The sequence below is a fragment of the Bacillus rossius genome, chromosome 15, assembly GCF_032445375.1.
Source record: "Bacillus rossius redtenbacheri isolate Brsri chromosome 15, Brsri_v3, whole genome shotgun sequence".
NCBI classification, from domain to species: domain Eukaryota; kingdom Metazoa; phylum Arthropoda; class Insecta; order Phasmatodea; family Bacillidae; genus Bacillus; species Bacillus rossius.
In genome coordinates, this window is record NC_086342.1 from 4139704 (window position 1) to 4160088 (window position 20385).

The following is a 20385-nucleotide window of genomic DNA, read 5'->3' on the forward strand; positions in this document are numbered from 1 at the left end:
TTACGCAAAACCAGTAGCCCAGCTCGTACAGTTACTAGTATCCAGTTTGAATTCAAGTGAAGAAACTAGTAGTAGAGCCAGTACGACTCCCAGCTTACAATATTGTAAGGAATATTGTACCGTGTGCGGCGGGCATAAGTTCCCATGACTAGTCTGGACCCTCCCACTCCGAGAGCCAGGAGCTGGTAACAATTGTACTATTGTAATGCAATGTGTGAATATATTCTGAAATGAAATGTAATTGGTATAATAAAAACATTTTTGAGTTAATGTGTTAAGTAAAAATAAAGTTATGTATAAAGTGATGTTGACTATAGAATCACCTTTCCCCAATGTCTTTGTGGAGTGAACGCAAGTTAATACATATCATATATTAACTGTACATTATATATTATATACATTGGATAACAAGTATTATCGCCAATGTAGATGGTTATTATGGCTCCTAAATAACAATTTAAAGATTCAGCAATCCTCAATAAATTGCCAATTTTGAGTATTATCAGGTAGTGTTCATCATGTATAGTCATTGCATCTCGGTAAGTGTGAGATATGGAGCTCTCTAAGTGGTTTCATTGGATTCTTGGTGTCAAAAATAGTGTTCAATGACACCAAACAACATTACTTTTGTTGAACCACATATGCACTTGAAAATGTACTATATATATACATATATGCATGTAATTTCTTTGTGTGCTACCTTCATATAGTACATAATATTTATACATGTCAATACATATAGTTATACATATAAATACATATGTATTGGCCTTTATACAGAGTTAGAGCAGTGGAGTAAGGAAAACTACAGAAGTTAATTTTTTCTTCAAAATCTTGGATTTTACACAGGTAAAGAAAGTATAGTAAAATGATATACATTCTTAAAGGAAATTTTATGCTCTACAACTTCTTTTTTGTTAATATTTATTCGTAGGATGATGAACAAAAAAATTTAGGTAGTCAAATATGACAAAAATTTGTGAGGCAATTTTTTTTAAATCAAATTAGTGACTTTTGAGAGCAGATTTCTCGGAAACTATGTTAAATAGCAATAAAGTGAATAAAACAAATTTTGTGGAAAATTTTGTCTGCTTCAATTTATTATTGAGTGATCTTTTCGCTAGGACGCATAGTTTTCAAGTTTTCAAGATAAAACAAAAAAAAAACTGGGGAAAAAGTGACCTATGTGTCCCCCGCAACCCCCCCCCCCCCCCCCCCCCCATCCGGGCCCTGTTTACATTTTTGAAGTGGGGACTTTTAAGATGTTTACCTCCTAACAAGTCCAAACAAAGTCCCAAAGTGAAAAATTGTGTTCCTTCCATTTCTCTCTACATCTCTTTTCTGATCATTCATCGAATAGGTTTTTTTGTAAGATTAGAACTAACCAAAAAAAAAATTACATTTTGTGCATTAACTATTTAACATTAATTTTTTTTTTTTGAGGTATTTTCTGATGTTCAAATGGTTTTCTACATCTATATAATGGTAAACAGGTACTTAAAAAATGTTTGCAGGCTTTCACGGCCATTGTCAGAAGTAGCTTGGCTTCTGGGTTGTAGCCGTGTCCTCCATCATCAGGGAGCAAGTTACCTACTCAGTAGGTAACTAACTGCTCCCTGACGATGGCGACTGCAATGTCGACCGAAACGTCTTGTGAATTATCCGCCGAGGACGCGGCTACAACCCGGAAGCCGAGCTACCTCAGGTCCTTAAAAAACTTATTAATTTTCGATTGCACGAGAGTGTAACGTGTGAACCTGCGTACACATTTAAAGGTTAGTGCCCTTGACTTGTCAATGAATACCACCCCGCAAACGTTCTTTTTCCTCCTCGTTGGGGCTTTCCTACGTTTTTTTAGTGAAAACCCGTGACAAGAGGGTATGAACCATGGTGGGGCCCGGATTGTATCCTCCCTCCACTCGTGCTGTGGTCTCTCCCGCGGGGATGTGGATGAGGAGTGGTGACGTGCCCAGGACCCGGCGTGGTGCGAGGACAGGACCTACCTGCCGTACGCCTACCCGCCGGGCCAAGCGGGGGACGGGGGCGTGGACCCGGGCGCGAAGCAGGACTGGCTGAGCACCATGGGGCTGTACCTTGAGGACCTCCGCTGGCTGCTGTGCCTGCCCCAGCACAGGCGAGTCACTCTTGTCTCCACACGACGTGTGCAGTTTGACAACACCGGTTTGAGAGTACCTCCTTTTAATAGTCGTTTAACTTCCACTTTATGCACAGATGACAGAAACAATGATCTTATCTTTAGGCTGATAACCAACTTCAATAAATTTGATAAAGACTTTAATTTTTTTTTTTTTTCCTTGGTTCTTAATGATCGTGTGTGTTTTAGTTCTGCGTTGTCTAAATTGTAACATTTGAATTTTGTTTTTATTGCCTTTGTTATGGGTGTTTTGTTTTTATGTTGTATTGTTTTGTGTTTTTCATTTATGTTTATTTGTGTGAGTGTATTTGTGTTTAATTGTGTGCCTACCATTAAAGGATTTGTCCTGTTAGTTGGCATGTTACAATTATAAATAAATAAATAAATAAATCTTAGACGTGTTGTGAAAAAATGAGCATATGGGATTTTTACGATGCTTCAACAAAATTTTCACAGGATGAAAAAAAAAATCTACCAAAAAATATTTAAAAAAATTATTAATGTGCTTTTAAATCATCTTGGGGGCGCTCTTTTTACTATGAAATTACATGGACTTACCTTATTCAGCAGCCGTCGTTCTTGTGCTATGTTTTGTAAATGCAGCAGCAACCAAGTGGTCTGTCCCGGGAACGACAGGAACGACACGAGCGGCGAGGCGGGCAATGTCACCCCGCTCGAGCGTCTGATCGGGGCGCTGGTTGTCGTTGCAGGTTCTGGTCGAACATGGTGTTCAAGCCGGAGTGCGTGGAGACGGTGCTGTCCTTCCTGCAGGACGCCCCTCCCTTCTACGTCTTGGAGGAGTTCCCCGGCGACCAGGACATGCGCTTCCTGTACCAGCAGGTGTACCACCACGTGTTCCTGGTGGTGAGCAGGCTGGCCACCTGCCGGGAGTCCCAGGTGCGGGCCCCTCGCCTCCTGCCTCCTGCCTCTTGTCTCGCGGCTTGTGAACACAGTAGCAGTGGGTCACCAGTAATAACTAAAGGCATTCCACAAATGTGTGCGGCATGCTCGAAAAAAAGCCAAAGAAATCGAATCCAGCAAGAAGTTAAAAAAAAAATTATAATTAGCGTAAAATATTTTCTAACTAGCTGCAGTACCCGGCGTTGCCCAGGCTAAACACACGCGGAGGTTTATTGTCTGCGAGTTTAAGCAAACTGGATAGCGCTGTATAACAAGTGTGTTGGACATGGAGAAATGTCACACAATTACTTTTTGTATGTCTTATAGCCTGTGATTTTTTTGTTTAACCACGGCGATCGGTTATTTATTATTTATTATTATTAATTATAAATTATTAAGACGATTAATCGAAATAAAAACTTTCCTGTCTCTCAAGTCGGAAAAAAATTACAAATAAATGCCAATTTTCATCGAAATCGGTTGACTTGGTGAAGAGTTCACTGGAAACAAACATCAGGACACTGGATTTTTATATATATTAAGATGTCAGTTCCTTCTTTCCCAGTAATGATATGTAAACCAGAGTTTATTTTGTCGATAAGATGTTGCACTGGAAAATTAGGAAAATCATTCCAGTGTGATATTGTGCGACGCCGACAGCGGAGGTGGCGCTAATGCCGTGTTCAGGCGGAGTACATGTCGCTGCAGACGCTCGGCGACCTGGTCTACGACAACTACCTGTTCACGGTGCCCATGATGATGGACGTGTGCTTGCTGTACGGGCGCACGCGCAGGTCCCAGCTGCATGGCATCATCGGGACCGTCTTCAGCGCGCAGCCCAACTACCAGGAGGACGTGAGGAAGTCCGTCGGCTCCGTCGCGAAGGTCGGTGCGCCCTGTCCCTTCCTGTGCCTCCTCAACATCCTTGAGTTCCACTACGAATCCTTCAAAACCGCCTGAATAAAGACCGATTGCGAGTAATGGACAAATAAATCCAGGCATTTTTTAACATTCTTCTGTCTCTGGCTTCGCAAGCAAACGGTTTGCGCGTCCGCAGTGCAATTGGTGAATTTGCGGCCACGTTATCAGGAAGTAGCACGTGAAAAATATTTTGAATTAATTTTCCATGTATCGTATCTCAACTTTGAATTAAATGAGTATATATTTTTACTGCCTTGCTTTGAACTTATAAGGTAAATGCAATTGGTGATCAAATTATATGTCACAGGTGCAAATTTCAGAGTTTTCCCGAGATAATTCTAGACAATGGAGGCTTTTCTGTAATAATTTAACTAACTAATAAAATTATATTTTGTGCATGGACTATTCAGCTTTTTTATTTAGGGATTTTGTGATGTTACAATTTCCTTGTCTTTTATACATTCGTAATGACATTTTCATTAACACACATTTTTGAAAAAAATAAGTTGAGTTCATAATAAAATCAGGTATAGAAACCAAAATATACTTTTTGGCCACAACAAATTTTAAATTTTTAGTATTGAAAAAAAAGGTCCTTGCACATTATTAAATAGAATGCTTGAAATTAATCAATTACCGGCCCTTACGAAGATAGCTTTAAAAAATATTTTTTGAGTTTATTTGTTTTTAATGCTACAACTGTGATGATAATAACAATCGACACTATTTTCTGATTTTCAGTAACAAGCTACAAAAAAATAATTACTAACTAAAAACATTTTTTTTTTTTTAATTTGAGATGCCATCAAGTCTGGATTATGTTTTAGATTGTAAACATTATCTTATTGGCCCTATATCTGAGGTCAGAAGCTCAAACTTTACCTGAGTTGTGTTTTAAAGATTTTTAAGCTAGTGCGAGGGCAGTGCGTGAGCACACGTGGCATGTGTCCACCCGTGCAGTCGATGAGCTACGTGGAGAAGCAGTTTGCGGGCGCGGTGTCGGCGGAGCCGGTGAAGCTGTCGTCCAAGGGCCCGCGGGGGGACGTGTCCGCCCGGGAGCTGAGGGACATGGTCCTGCACGTGCTGGACCTGGCGGCCACGCTCAGCTCCTTCCTGGACGTCTGCGCGCCCGCCCGCCGCGTCTTCCACCAGCAGATGTTCTGCCTGAGGTGAGTGCTGCACACACACTCTCTCTCTCTCATTCTCTCTCATTCTCTCTCTGTCTCTCTCTCTCATTCTCTCTCTGTCTGTCTCTCTCTCATTCTCTCTCTGTCTCTCTCTCATTCTCTCTCTGTCTCTCTCTCATTCTCTCTCTTACTCTTTCTCTATCTCTTTCTCTCTCTCTTTCTCTCTCTCTTTCTCTCTTTTTTTTCAAGGCTGGGTCTCTTACGCCAAGAAGATTTTCTCATCAGTTTTATTATTTAAGGGCTATTTCTGTAAATGTTTACACCATATCTCCCTTGCATATGATGTACTGTCACAAATAGTTGCAATGCACGTTCACTTAGTGTAATACAATACCGTAATTACCCACAGAAGGGTCACCCCTGCGAATGGGTGGAATGGATTGCAGCACCGTGTATCTTGTCTTCGCTAGAGTTCCGTGGATATGATTGTAAAATGTTTATAATGACTCCGAACTTAAAAGGCAAGCACACACTCTTGTTTTTGTATTTATATTTACTGCTGCTTTAAAACAACAAAGCCCATTCAGTTCATGTTAGATTATCTTCATTTTTTATTAACATTTGATGACTGAAAACTAAAATACATTTGCCTATTGCATTGCATGCTTTTCTGTGAATGAGACATTTTGGGTAATTATTTAGTAAATTTTTAACAAGTTTTAACCAAAAATTGTTTTTCCCTCCCTCTTTCCTGTATCGGTTCGGAATCGGTGGGTTGGCAACAGTGGATCTGTATATCGGCAAAATTTTGTGAATCTGCACAGCTCTGGTGAAAAACGTCATGGAAAATATGACATGCGTTGCGCAAGTGTTTAAAAAAAAAAATATATTGTCCAAGTGCCCAACCCCCGCACGGTAGAATCTTTCTACTCTGGCCAACTCTTCATCCAGACCATCCTCTGTCTCCTGTACTTATTCCTACACTTAATGCATGCAAACTTGCATCCCGCATGAAAGTGCCCAGGGTTTTTTCCTGGGCCCAACTTAACTAGTTGTTATAGACTAGAGATAAGAGTGAGGAGAGTTAGTCATGGTGCCAATCGCTGCCGTGGCTGGCCAATTCGCCCCCTCCTAGCACGCGATGCATGCGACCCTCTCCCGGCATGACTAAGGCGTGGGACGACTGTGCCCGACGCCCGGCCCTGCTCCAGGATTGTGAACCTGTACGAGAACACGCTGCCCGAGATGTACTCGCGGCTGGAGGTGCTGCTGAACAAGGAGGGGGCGGAGACCCTGTACGCGGACACCCGGCACAAGCTGGACCTGGCGAGGGTGGAGCTGCTGGCGGCCTTCAGGCACATCCTCGCCCACCCGCTGCACTGCGCCCTCGACGCCGCGTGAGTGCCGCTTCGACGCTTCCCGTTCAAACAGGAGTGACTCAAAGCATTGTCAAATAAGTAGGTAAAGAGATTTGGAAGCTCTCAGCACTGTGGCCCCTCAATGAATAGCTATCAAAAGTCAACGACAGAGGCGACACCAGGAGTAAGCAAAGAAAATTTAGCGACTCCCTACGAACACTTGGGAGAAGAAAGATCGTTACAGTTACGTCTATAGACTTCCCTATTTTATTAATCATTGTTCTTTCTTTTTATTTATTTTTTTTAATTATTTAAGTTTTCCTTTGTAACATAGAGGTTCTGGCAGAGGATTTTGGTTGCCCCAAACTTTAGTATTTGTTTATGATAAAAGGCCCTCTTTAAACCGCGATGCAGTGGGGAACCTCCCATAAACGCTTGCAGAATATAAATGCCACAATGATGCGGAAAAAGGGGGGGGGGGGGGGGGGGGTTTGTCTGTAAGGTCGGTTTACGGACGATAATTTTACGAGATAACGTCATAAGAAAACATTGATCGAAAAATTGCATACTTTTTAATTTTCATATATTATTTACAGTTTTTGCAAAATTTAATTATTATAAATATATAAATATTTTTTTACCATAATTATGTTACTGTGCTCAAGGCTATAGAACATATACCATTATTTTGGTACATATTTAACGACAATGATACACTTACTAAAACTTTTAGAATTGTGGTGTAATGTAATTTTGTTCGTTTTTTGACGTGATAACGTCTCGTAAATCGACGAACGCCGGCTACACGCACGAAAAAGCATTTGACTCACTGCCACGTTCCGCCCGAACCGATACGTGCAGGAACCGGCCAACCGCCGTGCAAGAGAAAATCTTCCGTAATACGAAACATGTTAAGGCGGGCTTTTTTAACCACTTGTTCGTGATAATATTTAAAAAAAAATTATTTAAATAAAATTTTGCAAAAAAAAAACTGTAAATAATATTTGAAAATTAAAAAGCGTGCAATTTTTCTCACGTCATCCCGAACAATTGTCGTCCGTAAACCGAGTTCACAGACAACCCCCCTGGGTTTGGTCAGTCAGTGTCGGTACGGGAGGTGAGAGAGTCGGTGAGAAAATCTTCTGTATTATGAAACAGGTTGTGGCGGGCTGTTTTAACCACTTGTTCGTGATTATATTAAAAAAAAATTATTTAAATTAAAATTTTGCAAAAAAAAAAAAACTGTAAAAAATATTTTTAACCCTTTCATTCCCAAATTATTGAATATAAAAAAATATTCTTAGGTAAAATACGGATGAATATACATCTAGAATTACAATTATATTTAAAAAATTGTTTTAATAAAATTTATATACATTTTGAGGATGTGGCCATATGGCAACCATTGGAAAACAGAATTTCCTTTATATTTATATTTATATTTGCATTCACAAGAGAGGTTTAAAATTTGTGTTGCCATATGGTATCAATGGGAATGAAAGGGTTTTAAATTAAAAAGCGCACAAATTTTTCATGAGTGTTTTCTCATGACGATGTCACGTGCAGTTATCGTCCGTGAACCGGCTTCACAGACGACCGCCTGGGTTTGGTCGGTCAGTGTCGGTGCGGGAGGTGAGAGGTGAGAGAGAGTCCAGGTGGTGGGCACAGGTCGAAGGGCGGCGCGGCGACCGTGAAGAGGCACGTGGACGACTACTGCTCCGTGCTGCAGGAGTGCTTGTCGGAGAAGGTGTTCATGCGCGACTACCACTCGGCCCACCCCGTGGACGTGGACCTGCAGCTGCTGGCCAGCGTGTCGCCCGACGTGTATCCTTGGCCCGGGCCCCCCCCCGTCGCCCCGTGTTCACCCTTGTCGTCCGCCCGCTCCTTCCAGAGGATTCTCTGTGCTGTCTACCCATTGGCCGATCGTGGTCCTCTCTTCCGTGTGCTTGTGTATCCGTCTCTCGGTCCGTTCTTAAGATTCATCTATCGCCTGAATCGTACAACAATGGTGTATGTCCGAAAAAAATGTTATAAAACAACCTTCCCCTGTTCCAAGAATCGTTCAGAGAAGACAGGTGCACTGATTTTTTAAGTGAGGTAGCCTTCACGCCTGTTAACTGTGTTTCGAAGGTTGGTTCTGACATGCGGAGTAATCGCGTAACACTTCCGCGCCACGAACGTCTACGGGAAGTAAGGGTGTTGCCGCCAATTATTTCAATGAGTTAATTTCACGATGGAGACAAGTTTCGCACGTGGTAGTAGAAATTTTTTTTCAAAGAAACATTAGACACTTTGTGTTCAATATTAAATTTTTTATTGTTTGCAATAAATCAATTGGAGAGTACATTAGATTTATATTTTTTGAACTAATTTTTTCATGATGAACCTGCATTCAAATTTATGTTCATTGACAGTCCTGTCTTTCTCTACGTGTCTTGTGTGCGTACCCACAGTATGGCATCTTTTCCATCTTACGTTCCCCTGTGAGGTCCTGAGGCCAAATTAAAAAGAAAAAAAGTGGATGACGAAAAGGAAACGAAGAAAATAAAATGCCGGACATTTGTTTGGCCTGTTTGATGCGAAGCGAATATCAAATCATATGTTTAAATTATTCGCAAAGACGAATCGTATTGCGAAGGTTATTCTCGCCAAAGATATATTACACTTATTTTATAAAATACAGGATTGAAATTTTAAAAAAAATGTTTAACATTTGTAATGTTTTAACTGATGAAGTTATTAATATAGACAAGATTTTATTGGTTTTTTCAGGTCAGTTTCATATCAAACCGGGGGTTTCTGTATTGTAGTTTTTATTTTTATAAATGTTTTTTTTTTTTAATATTTCACAAAATAGCGTTAATATATGTTATATATGTACGTTGCATTTTTATAATAAATAAATTGGCGCCTACAACAGATATTTTCAGTACAGTAAAAATAAATTGGCAAGCATTTGTGGCTTGAAAATGACTTAATAATGTATGCACAATAAAACAAAATTCTGATATATGCATTTTGATACAATGTTCTGTCTGAAAATGACAACATTCCTTGAATTTTTAAACATTAAAGAAAACCTGTTTTTATAATTGGATTAAGTTTTGGCTGAATCTTATTGAATTACTCTATTTAAATTTGAACTCTTAAATTGCTGAGTGGTCTTCAAAATTCAGGTACCAAAGACTCCCTTGGTGCCAAGAATTGATCACGCTTGTTTGGAAGGTATGTCGGACGGGTTTAGTGGCAGGTTACACTTGTTGGCGTGTAGCTCCTTGACAGCTGTGCTGCAGAGAAGACAAGCGACATTACCTCATGGAGTCAGTGCTGCTGAGTTTCGACCCGCCTGAACTGAAGCCGCCTCGCCCGGCGCCCACGGCTCTTCACCTCCCCGCGCTCGCAGAGAATTCAGATGGCTTCTCGGCGGTGAGACATAGTCGGATTACCGTGTTTTATCGCATAATCGCTGCATGCACACAATCGTCACACCAATATTTTAGGGCGTCAAAATTAGGATAAAAGGAAAAAACCTCTCGCGTAAACGTCGCATGATGTTTTTGGTTCCGCTTTTAAATTCTGAGCGCATTGTGTAGGTTTTTTTTTTTCGTATAAAACGAATGCGTTAGTTAAGGCTTGCATTCGGATCACAGATTATGTTTTTCTATTTGAAGTTGGAGTAATGTTTTTGTTGCACGACATTCATTTAAATTGTTTGGCGTGTTTTTGTATACTTTTTTTTTTAATAAATATACTTTACGCGAATGGTTTTTTTTATGAATAACTTTACTTAACAATAAAAAAAAATTTTCACATAATAGTCGCACCCCTACTTTTCAAACTTGATTTTAGTACAAAAAGTGCGACGATTATGCGATAAAACATGGTAAGTTAAAATACGACACACATTTAAAATTGAAACTTGCTATAATATTTTACTGTTTATTAGTTACTTATAGTTGGTTCCCAAACATTATTTTCGATATTAAGGAACGTAATAAATTCCTGTGAAGAACTCATGTTACGTACCACTATAGTGAGGAAGGTGTATAAAAGTTTGTGTAAGTGATGTTGCTAATATTTGTGTCTTCAGAAGCATCCCGCTGCCAAAGTGACAGGAGACCGGTTGGAGTCCCTCATTGCGGAAGTCAAGGACATCTTGCCACACTTGGGAGACGGGTTTGTGCAGGTGACACACGTTTATAAAACATTTCAAGCTATAGCTAGAAGTTGGTGTAGCACATCCTGTACCACGGCAACATCTGTAAGTGTGGTGCGTACCGCACGCTCTCTCCCGCAACTATCTGTCGTTGGTCGGCAGGCGTGGCAGACCTGCCGACAGCAGGCACAGTTGGCAATCCTGGGATCCACAGTACGTTATGTTGAAGTAGAAAATACTTGCAGTTTACAGAGCAAAAAGGACGTTAGCGACTAATGCATTGCAGTGCAGCACCAAAGCACCAGGCTTTCAGGGATGTTGGTAACAGAAATAGTGTCACGTAATAAATTAGAAGGAACATGGTAAGTGTTGGTTGGGTGAACATAAGCTCTTGAAATAAATGGAAATTATGTTAATGAAACATGTTGCAAAAAAAAAAAAATCTGAAAAGAATAAACTGCTTTTATTTAAATGAACTAAAGAACCTAACGTAAGCATCGTCCCTGATCATAAAAACATAATAAATAATTAATAAAGTAGGCTGCAGGTTGTTCAAGAGCGGATCCAGAATGAGGCTCAGGCTCAGGCCAAATAATTTTTCTAATTTTAGTTTATTTAGATTTGAAATACCGAACAGTAAGTTTAGTATGGTATTCATTAGCTTGTTGCTCTATTTAACAGCGGGTTTGGAAGCTGAATAATAATTTGGTAGTTCTTATTTCAGTCGTGTGCATTTGATTTCTGGTTTAAAAAAAAAAAAAGGTGTATAGCACTGCAGTAAAATAATACTTTAGTAATTTTGAAAAACTATGATTAGGAAAATCAGAAATCGTTCAGGGTTCAGGGGGGAGCCATGTCGCTATGGTAATTTTTTTATTTTTTTATTTTTTTATTTAATATTTGTTGCAAGCCTCGCTACAGCTTATGGCCTTGGGTGGTAGGCACAATACAAACAACACAGACACATGCAGACAGAACAAAACAATACAAAATACAAGACGACAAAACAAAACGATACGTACACAACATGCAACATTTTAACAATTAGGTAGTAAATAATTTCTTTACGAATTTTATAATGTAGGAAAATAAGAATAACACCAAAAAAAACTAACTTGGAACAATATGATTATGTTAACCACAAGAAATAAATATAAAATTTAAGTTAGGAATACGTAGTTTTTTTTTTTTTTTTTTTTTTTTTTTTGCTATCTTGATTCAGGAAGTAACCTTGCGTATTTATTGTAATTTTTAGTGATTCTATTTTCAAAGAAAGCACTTCACTTAAACCTAATCCAATTCATGCACTCGATGAGTAAAACACGTCATTTTCAGCAGTTGAAGTTCAAATTATTAATATTGCCGTAAAAATATTCACAGACATTATCGTAAAGAAACCCTTTATTCTGCAGCATTTTAAAACATACACAAATTTACTTAACGTACAGATTAAGGATGTCTCGCGTGCTGTATAGACACCGTGATGTTCTTGGGTCGAGCGTGTGTTGTGTTCCTCGCGTGTGGTCCAGGAGAGCAGTGTGCGACGAGCGTGTGTGTGCTCGGAGCTGAAGTGTAGCACTGTGGCCTCGTGCCGGTCCGCAGCGCTGCCTGGAGCACTACGGCCACGCCAGCGAGGCCGTGGTCAACGCCGTGCTGGAGGGAGCGCTGCCCCCGTCGCTGTCGTCGCTGGACAACGCCATGCCCAGGATACCGCCAGACCTCCAGGCGAGTCGCATTCTGGTGTTACATTAGTTTTACTCCATATACATATAAAGACAAACGTTATGAAAGGTAACATAGGGATGTATAGGAAGTGATCGAGGGAATAATTTTCTGAACTTAATAAACTGGAAAACGTGTTACGCGGGAACATCTTGAGCGAGTTTCACTGCACCTATCTGTTGGTAATGAATCATAAAAAAATATTTATACACATAGATATGATTTTTTAACGTTGAATCTAACATAAAATTGTTCACCAATATTGAATGTTTTTTGAATACTCGCTGACCCCTGCTGACGTTGACGGTAAAGTGCCCAGAGGCAATTCTGCAGCGGGTCACCTTTGCCTTTTTGCAATGTGGGGGTGAAGGGACCCAGTAAGTGCAGACAAGATTTTGTGGTTTTATTTTTGTCCAATATCATGTTTAAAATACTGGAATTTTTTTTTATGAATGCTATTTTGTATTACTTAACAAAATAGTGGTAATATTTATGTGTTGCCTTTTTTTTTCTATAAAATAATTTGGTCTAAAACAGATCCATTCAGAACAATAAAAATAAATTGGCGAGCATTTTGTGATTTAGAAGTGATTCAATAAAAGATGTACAATAAAATAAAATAAAATTAATTTTCCTGATCTATGCACTGTGGTACAATCTTTCTTCTGGCAATAACTACAGAATAAAAATGGCAAAACTTAACATTTTGCAAAATAATGCAAAATATTAAATATTAACTAAAATACATGAAAGCTTTGAATATTTTGAATGTAACAATAATGTCTGTTTAAATTTTGTGTCCTAATTGTCCGAATAAGTTGGGTGATAAAATAAACCAGTAGGAAAAAAAATTCTTGTGTTAAAAGTTAAGAATAAGCCCCTTCTCTTCCAGTTGGAGGTTGCAAACGGCGTTGTCGAGAGAAGCAACGTGTTCGACAATGACGAGTTTGACATAATGACCCAAGACAATGTGGATACGTCCAGAATACATAAAGGAAAGAGGTAAGTTGTGGGGTAATGTCCAGCAAAAAAGTTTATTTGAAGTATTTTTCAGTGGAGTTAAGTGCATTTACTTTTTAAAAATCAGATATTAGTCCAGTCCCACGATTATTCAGCCTCAGAGGTTGGACGTTTGTGGAAAGAAAAGGAGGTTTTCATTTATTTTCACTATACAGTGCAATTTTTTTTCAAAGTAAGTGTTATTTAGTAGAGCTTGGCAGGTTCTTTGTTTTTCGGGAAAAACCGGAAACGTATCTTTTCCGAAAGTTGGGTGGTAAATTACTTCATGTTTCAGAATTTTATTCTGGTACGTAGTTTATATGTTCATGTGCCAAAATTGTTAACAAACTATTTTGTATTTTCAAAGAAAGCACTTCACTTAAACCTAATCCAATTCATGCACTCGATCAGTAAAACACCATTTTCAGCAGTTAAAGTTGAAATTATTAATATTGCGGTAAAAATATTTACAGACATTATCGTAAAGAAACCCTTTATTCTGCAGCATTTCAAACATACGCAAATAATCAGTTATTTGAAGTTTTTAACCTGAAATAATTCCTTATCATGTCTTTTTTCTGCTGCAAATATTTTTTTATCCCAACCACCCATTTGATTTAAAAGTATCACATGAACACATTCTTTCCATTCACACTACAGTTGTAAAGAAATCTGTCTTTGTACTTTTTGAAACAATAAAATTATTACTTTTTAATCAAAAAATAAGTTTAAACATTCAACTGTAGGGTCATTCCATGCCATTTCACACACCTGTTGACATCACCATCACCGAATTCAATTAAAACTTAGGGCTTTAACAGTACAGGTGCAGGAAAGTGAATTCTCAAAGTTACAGCTCCCTGTGAATAATACTTTTTATACAGCAGGGTTGCCAACTTGTGGAAAAAGTGGAAATTTTGCTGCGCAAGGTCCAATAAAAATATTTGTAACTTCCTTTGTAGTTGAGTGAGAACCTTGATGTAGGGCTCAATAGAAAGCTAGAAAAGTGTACTTTGAGATAAAAATAAAGTTTTACGAATTATAAAAAGAAATTTGTTTCAAGGTCATGTTCATGTAACCTGTGTGACCTTGAAAATTTTGAAAAGTGTATTTTTGAAAAATAGTTGTTTGTATTTACGATATTATTTAAATAATTAAAAAAAAAAACTGAATCATTAACAAAACAATTGAGGAAGCAGCCTCCGAGTCAGCCGTTGACGTGGTGGTTGTTTCAGGAAGAGCAAGCACAGGGACTTGAGCCAGATGCTGAACGACAAGTCCGCGTTGTCGGAGATCAGGGACAGGTACATCCCTCTGGGCTACGTGGACACCGACGAGAGACTGTACGACGACGAATACGACGACACGTACGACCATCTGGACGTGTCCATCGACGAGCCAGGCGGAGAACCAGACAGGCAAGTGCAACATTATTGTGTTGCTCTCAAAAAAAAATATGTAAGAGTTTTTTTTTTTTTTTTTTTTAATTCTCCATTTTATGTGTTAGGTTTGGCAACTTTACACATCCTTCTCAAAATTTATTTTTCCTGTTATTTACCTTGGGATGTATTCACTCTTTGATAATTCTATACACCCATTATTACTCACCTCCTAATGATGATGTATGCTGAGTCAAGAAAGTCGCCACAGTTCATTCAGTTTTTGTTACCTGGAAATTACGTAGGATTTATCGGCTAAGTAATTTGTTAAATGCAAAAGTATGATTATTATGTAATTATTATTATTCCAAGGGTAAACAATTACATGCATGTAGTAAAGAATGGTCGATACAAATTTCCCAGAATAATGTAAAGAAACTAAGTTTTAATTTTTAATAATACTCATTTTTAAGTCAGGGAAAAATGCTTGGAAATTGTTATCTTCAAAAATGATGGTGGTATGTCATTTTGTAGGTAATTTGTAAACTTTTGCTTTATTATTCTGTCTTCCATCCTCTTAAGTATGATACAGTATGATTTTTTAAAATTATTATTTAAAAAAGTTATATGTGTAGCCATCGTAAAATTGTATTTTACACTTCCCAAAAAAAAAAATAGTTAAATTTGCGTGGTATGTATAAATTTGTGAAAGTTTTATATTTTATTTTGAATTCTGTTTTTAAAAATTATATCAATTTTTGTGATGTACTTTTTGTAAGAGTTTGGTCAATAAAAAGCTCGTTATTGCGAAGTTTCAAGATTGTGGTCCCTTCAGGTTTGTGTTGAGCACACAGTCACAGTCGGTCTCATGGCCTGGACCAGTTGTGGTGCTGTGTTTATAACTGGTGAAGTATCGTGCTGTGTCCACGTGTCGGCACGGAGTGTCGCTGTCTGACGGGGGGGTGACGGTGGCTCGGCCGCAGGCGCCCGCTCGTGGTGCCCCGCGTGCTGCGCCCCAGGGAGGAAGACAGCTCCGGGCCGGAGGACCGGGACGACGGGGACGGCGAGGAGGAGGGAGGGGCCCCGGCGGAGCGGCGGGACCAGTTCGTGGAGAACCCCGAGGCGGTGCGGGCGCGGGCCGAGCAGCAGCGCCAGGCCCGGTTCGGCCGGGGGCGGGGCAGGGGCCAGGCCGCCGCTCCGCCCCCGCGGGATGTCGTCGGTGAGCCTCTCCCTCCTCGCCTGTACTGTCTCCGTCTTTCTCTCTGTCTCCCTGTTTCAGTCTAAGATAAAATTTAAGCATACAGTGAAAGGAGTTCCCCCCTCCCAGCTTTACAGGAGTCCAAGAAAAATTTATACAAAATACATAGAAATGAATTATTATTAGGGATGGTGATTTTTCGTTTTCGCGAAATAGATGCGAAAATATGATAAATTATATTTCTTCCGCTATAAAATGCGAAATCTAGACTATTCCGAGATAAATGCGAAATCAAGGTAAAAAAACGTAGATTCGTCTTCACTCTACAAAATTTATTTACCGATTGTATTTCGTTTCAGTTCAGTATCAAAAGAAACCATCATTTTATGGCGTATTCAGCACAAGTATCTTATTGTCACGTCATTCACAACACTATCGTTCGTAAATATTGAATGAAAAATGGCCATCCGTGACTCACGATTGTAAACAAAGCAAAGAACAACCAGCTGGAAGAGTGTCCGTCATCTTGTAGAGTACAAGTTTTTAGACCACCATATTGCGACATCTCTGCTTCACCGCGCCCATTTTCTGTCTGTTTTTCACGTGAAAGCCGCGTTTTTGTGTAGTCTGTGGAAGGTGGTGTGTTTACAAATACGTGCATACTCGTGAATGTGTTGTATACTGTTATTTCTCGTAAAAATGGAATGAAACGTAATTTCCATTTGCGATCGCATAAACGAATACAAAAATGAACAGTTCTACGAAAGTGATACGAATATTTTAATGTGCAATTTATGTAATCGCCGTCTGGAGTGGAAAAAAAAATGTACTTGAAAAGCACATTAAATCTGAGGGACGTCAGGCTGCAAAAAAAGATTCACCGAGAAATCGGATGAAGAAAAAAAGTCGGTAAAACGGCAAGCAACGGTTTCTGGCATGATCGAAAACCAAAAGAAGGCGAAAATTGGAAAAAACGAGTTTCAATTAACATTATTTGTGCACACTACATCAACTATGGCCATGAACACGGCTAAAAAATATTTATTGTAATTTTAAGTATTCAATTTATTGCACTCATAAGTGCTAAAAAGTTGTTTGGAAACCTGCCAAGATAGGCTATCTTTGTACTTGTGTTAGATCTTTATTTCTGTGGTTGTTAATAATTAATATGTTAATTATTTAATGCTTTTTAAAAATATACTTTTCTTCAGTAATGTAAAATGAGAGAATTGGCTAAATCTTGTTTTTTAAAATGCTACAAAATGCTAAATTTCAAATTCAAAATGCTAAATGTTATTATTTTAAATGCTATAAATCACCATCTCTAATTATTATATATATATATAAAAAACCATTATATATATATATATATATTCATATATATTCTATATATATATATATATATATATATATATATATATATATATATATATATATATATATATATATATAGAGAGAGAGAGAGAGAGAGAGAGAATATATATGAATATATAATTTTTTTGTGTGTCCATGAATGCGCATTTGTCTAAAACCATGATAGAGTAGTAAAAATGCAGGAAACTATTAAAACGAGTACCGTAATGTTAAGTTTTATAATTGTTGTGTTGATCAAACTGATTATTTAAATTAAAAATTGAGTATTTTTAGTGATTTTTTAATATCACAGATTATTTGTTTCACATATATATAAAAAGTATTTGCTGTAGAAAATCTGTCCAAAATTGAAAATTCAAAATTATTAATAATTTTCTTGGCTTCTGACATCTCTCTCTGTTTTCATTCTTTTTTTTTTGTATGAGTCCCACTTGATGTAGCTATAAGTAATTAATAACTAAAAAAAAAATTATTATTTCAATGTGAATATTAAATTGAAAATCCAATTATTCATGAATATAAAATTTTTTTGAATACCAGCCATCATAACAGAATTTTCATGAGATTGAAACAAAAAATATTGATGTTTTTTTTTTCTTTTCCAATTTCATATCTTTAAAAAAAAATATATGTATTTTGTATTTAAAATCATACTGAAATAAATGTGGTATTTCATCTCATTTTAAACTCTGATATTTATTTATTAGTTGAATGAATTTCATTATTGCTGTTTAGTTTATCAAAATCAAAGAATATTTGAATTATAACAATATTAATAGTGTACTGAACATTATAGTACAACCCTTGCAGTCATTGTGGGGAAACAGGAAGTAAGTGATGGTACAGTTTTTATTTTACACTTTCACATTGTACTGAAATATTGTTAAATTATATAATTAATGAAAAGAAGAAAACAATTGTTGTTTGGGAAGTGTGTTGGGGGTTTCAGGCGAGCTGTTGCTGTGTGAGAGAGTGAGAGAGAGAGGGAGAGTGTGAGTGTGTGTGTGTGCACGGCAGACGACTTGTTTGTCGCAGGTGGGCCCAAGGGCCAGGGCCAATCCAAGGATGTCCTCCACAACCGCCAGAAGAAGACCACCAACAAGTCCTCGCGGTCCAACCACAACCGCAAGTCCGGGGCGCAGTGGAAGCGATCCAAGGCCATGGTCCCGTCGTGAGACCTGCGCGAGTGCTTGTGGGCTCGCATCGCACCCGCCGGAGGCTGGCTGATTACTCTTGTAATTTGTACTGTGATAAAAAGTGTGAAAGCATCATGTTCTGGTGTGTTTATGTGTGTGTGTATTTTGCAAGCCGAGTGTTCAGTTAAACAACATATTTATTAATTTTTGTTTTTAATACGAACTGCCAGGAAAAGCGACCCTCTCGAAGCAACAATTTTTTTTTTTTGGGGGGGGGGGGACTGAAAATAAAATTAGGAAAAGAGTTAAAAATTGAAAGGATGTGGGCAGAACAGGGTGCTACGTGGTGTGATTCCCTTCACAAGAGCACCGTACCGACTGCCAGCGCACGTCATGTACACAAGGTTGTTGGTCGTCAGAAGCACTGCGGCCACACCCTGCCAATTGCGGTGCAACAAAATTTTCTCTACCGAATTTTTAAAAAATTTTAATGGAATGTGTGGTGTTATTGGATTACGATTTGCCTTTGGGGTTCCGAAATCTCGGGCGCACTCGGTAAAAAAGTGCCGTGGTCGTCATCTGCGAGCTTGTGTCAGTGGACACGCGCTAAAACTAGGTCCCTGGTGAACTGGCGTTATTTTGTAAATTAGCTTCGACAAATGCAGTGCATTGACCTTTAGTTTTTGCTGGAAGTGTGAACTTGGTTTCAGCAACATTTATACACCAAGAATACAAACTTGGAACAATAAATATTTTTTTGTGTTCTAAATTACCTGTTTGGATGTAAACTAGTACATTTTTGTCACTCATGCCAGAATTTACTTTCAACATTCACTGAAAACTTCACGACTGCTAATTGCAGTTTTTTTTTTCTTTCACATACCTGTAATCTAGTGGTTTTCATATTTTAATTTGAGCCACATTAAAAAATCCTCCAAATAATTGTAGGTGCGCCTTGTACATATTTCTGAGGAATATGTTACAATAACAGACCTGCCAATCCTCCTGATTTTGGCAGAAGACTCGTGATTTTTGGTGTTACCTCCTGCCTCCCAGATTCCTTGTGAAATTATCCCAATTTTGAACTGGATGTTAAAAAAATACATTTCCTTTTCTGATTGCTGGTATTTTATCTTGTTTCTGCGACTAACAAATGTTCAATACTTATAATAATCAATAGTTAAAATAAATCTCATTGAACCGCTATTTTTTTTATTTCACTAGTAAAATAGTTACCGTAGTGTTGAACAATAAGCCGCAAATTTTAAAGGGGAAAAAAAAAAACCAATGAAACAAGACGTACTTAAAAAGTAAGGTGCCTTGAAGGACTAATAGGCGTATAGATTTTTTTCATGTCAAATTGTGTTATGTGTATTGTGTTTTCATGAAATAATTCAATTTTCCATTATTAATGTACTTTTAGAACTTGCATAATTTCCTTATTCCAGTTTTACTTAGTCGGGAAGGTAACAAGTATGAAAAAATAAGGTAAGAATTACTAGATTAGCCCTTAGTGATTAACAAAAATGTGCTTTGATGTATTAAGTTATGAATTTGTGTCAATTATGGAGAGAGTAGAGGGCAGTTGAAAAAATTCCTGATTTTTTATTTCTGGAAGGTGGCAGGTCTTAGTAATTTAGTTAAATATTACAGGGTGGGGGGGGGGGGGGGGGGTAAATGCTTTAAAAAATATTAATTGAAAAATAAGTTAAGTTTCTTCAGGCTTGTTTACAAATAGTAAATAGTGACTACAGTGTCATACTGAACTGAATTACTGTAGAGACGTTATAATAATACATAAAGTGGTGTTAGCAAATAGAGTTGCATATCCATGATGAAATTATATAATGGAGTACTGTATTAATTTTTGTATCTGGACACATTTGTCTGGAATACGCTTTGAGAACCACTGTGGAACCTAACAAAGTAAAAGTCTCTACTAAGGCATAGTGTTAAATAT

The 20385-nt window shown here is 38.1% G+C and overlaps 1 protein-coding gene across 1 annotated transcript in view; it reads left to right on the top strand.

Moving 5' to 3' along the window:
- The window catches only part of LOC134539254 (activating signal cointegrator 1 complex subunit 2), a 23255-nt gene extending 3624 nt beyond the window's left edge, over window positions 1–19631 (top strand). Inside the window, exons 3-15 of the mRNA XM_063381072.1 lie at window positions 1974–2134; window positions 2866–3052; window positions 3743–3940; window positions 4937–5145; window positions 6315–6500; window positions 8130–8285; window positions 9755–9887; window positions 10552–10647; window positions 12220–12342; window positions 13232–13341; window positions 14574–14756; window positions 15701–15936; window positions 18325–19631. Of these exons, the coding sequence (XP_063237142.1) occupies window positions 1974–2134; window positions 2866–3052; window positions 3743–3940; window positions 4937–5145; window positions 6315–6500; window positions 8130–8285; window positions 9755–9887; window positions 10552–10647; window positions 12220–12342; window positions 13232–13341; window positions 14574–14756; window positions 15701–15936; window positions 18325–18464 (2118 nt within the window). The 3' untranslated portion in view covers window positions 18465–19631. The remainder of the gene's footprint in view (window positions 1–1973; window positions 2135–2865; window positions 3053–3742; window positions 3941–4936; window positions 5146–6314; window positions 6501–8129; window positions 8286–9754; window positions 9888–10551; window positions 10648–12219; window positions 12343–13231; window positions 13342–14573; window positions 14757–15700; window positions 15937–18324) is intronic.
- Window positions 19632–20385: the final 754 nt, after the last annotated feature.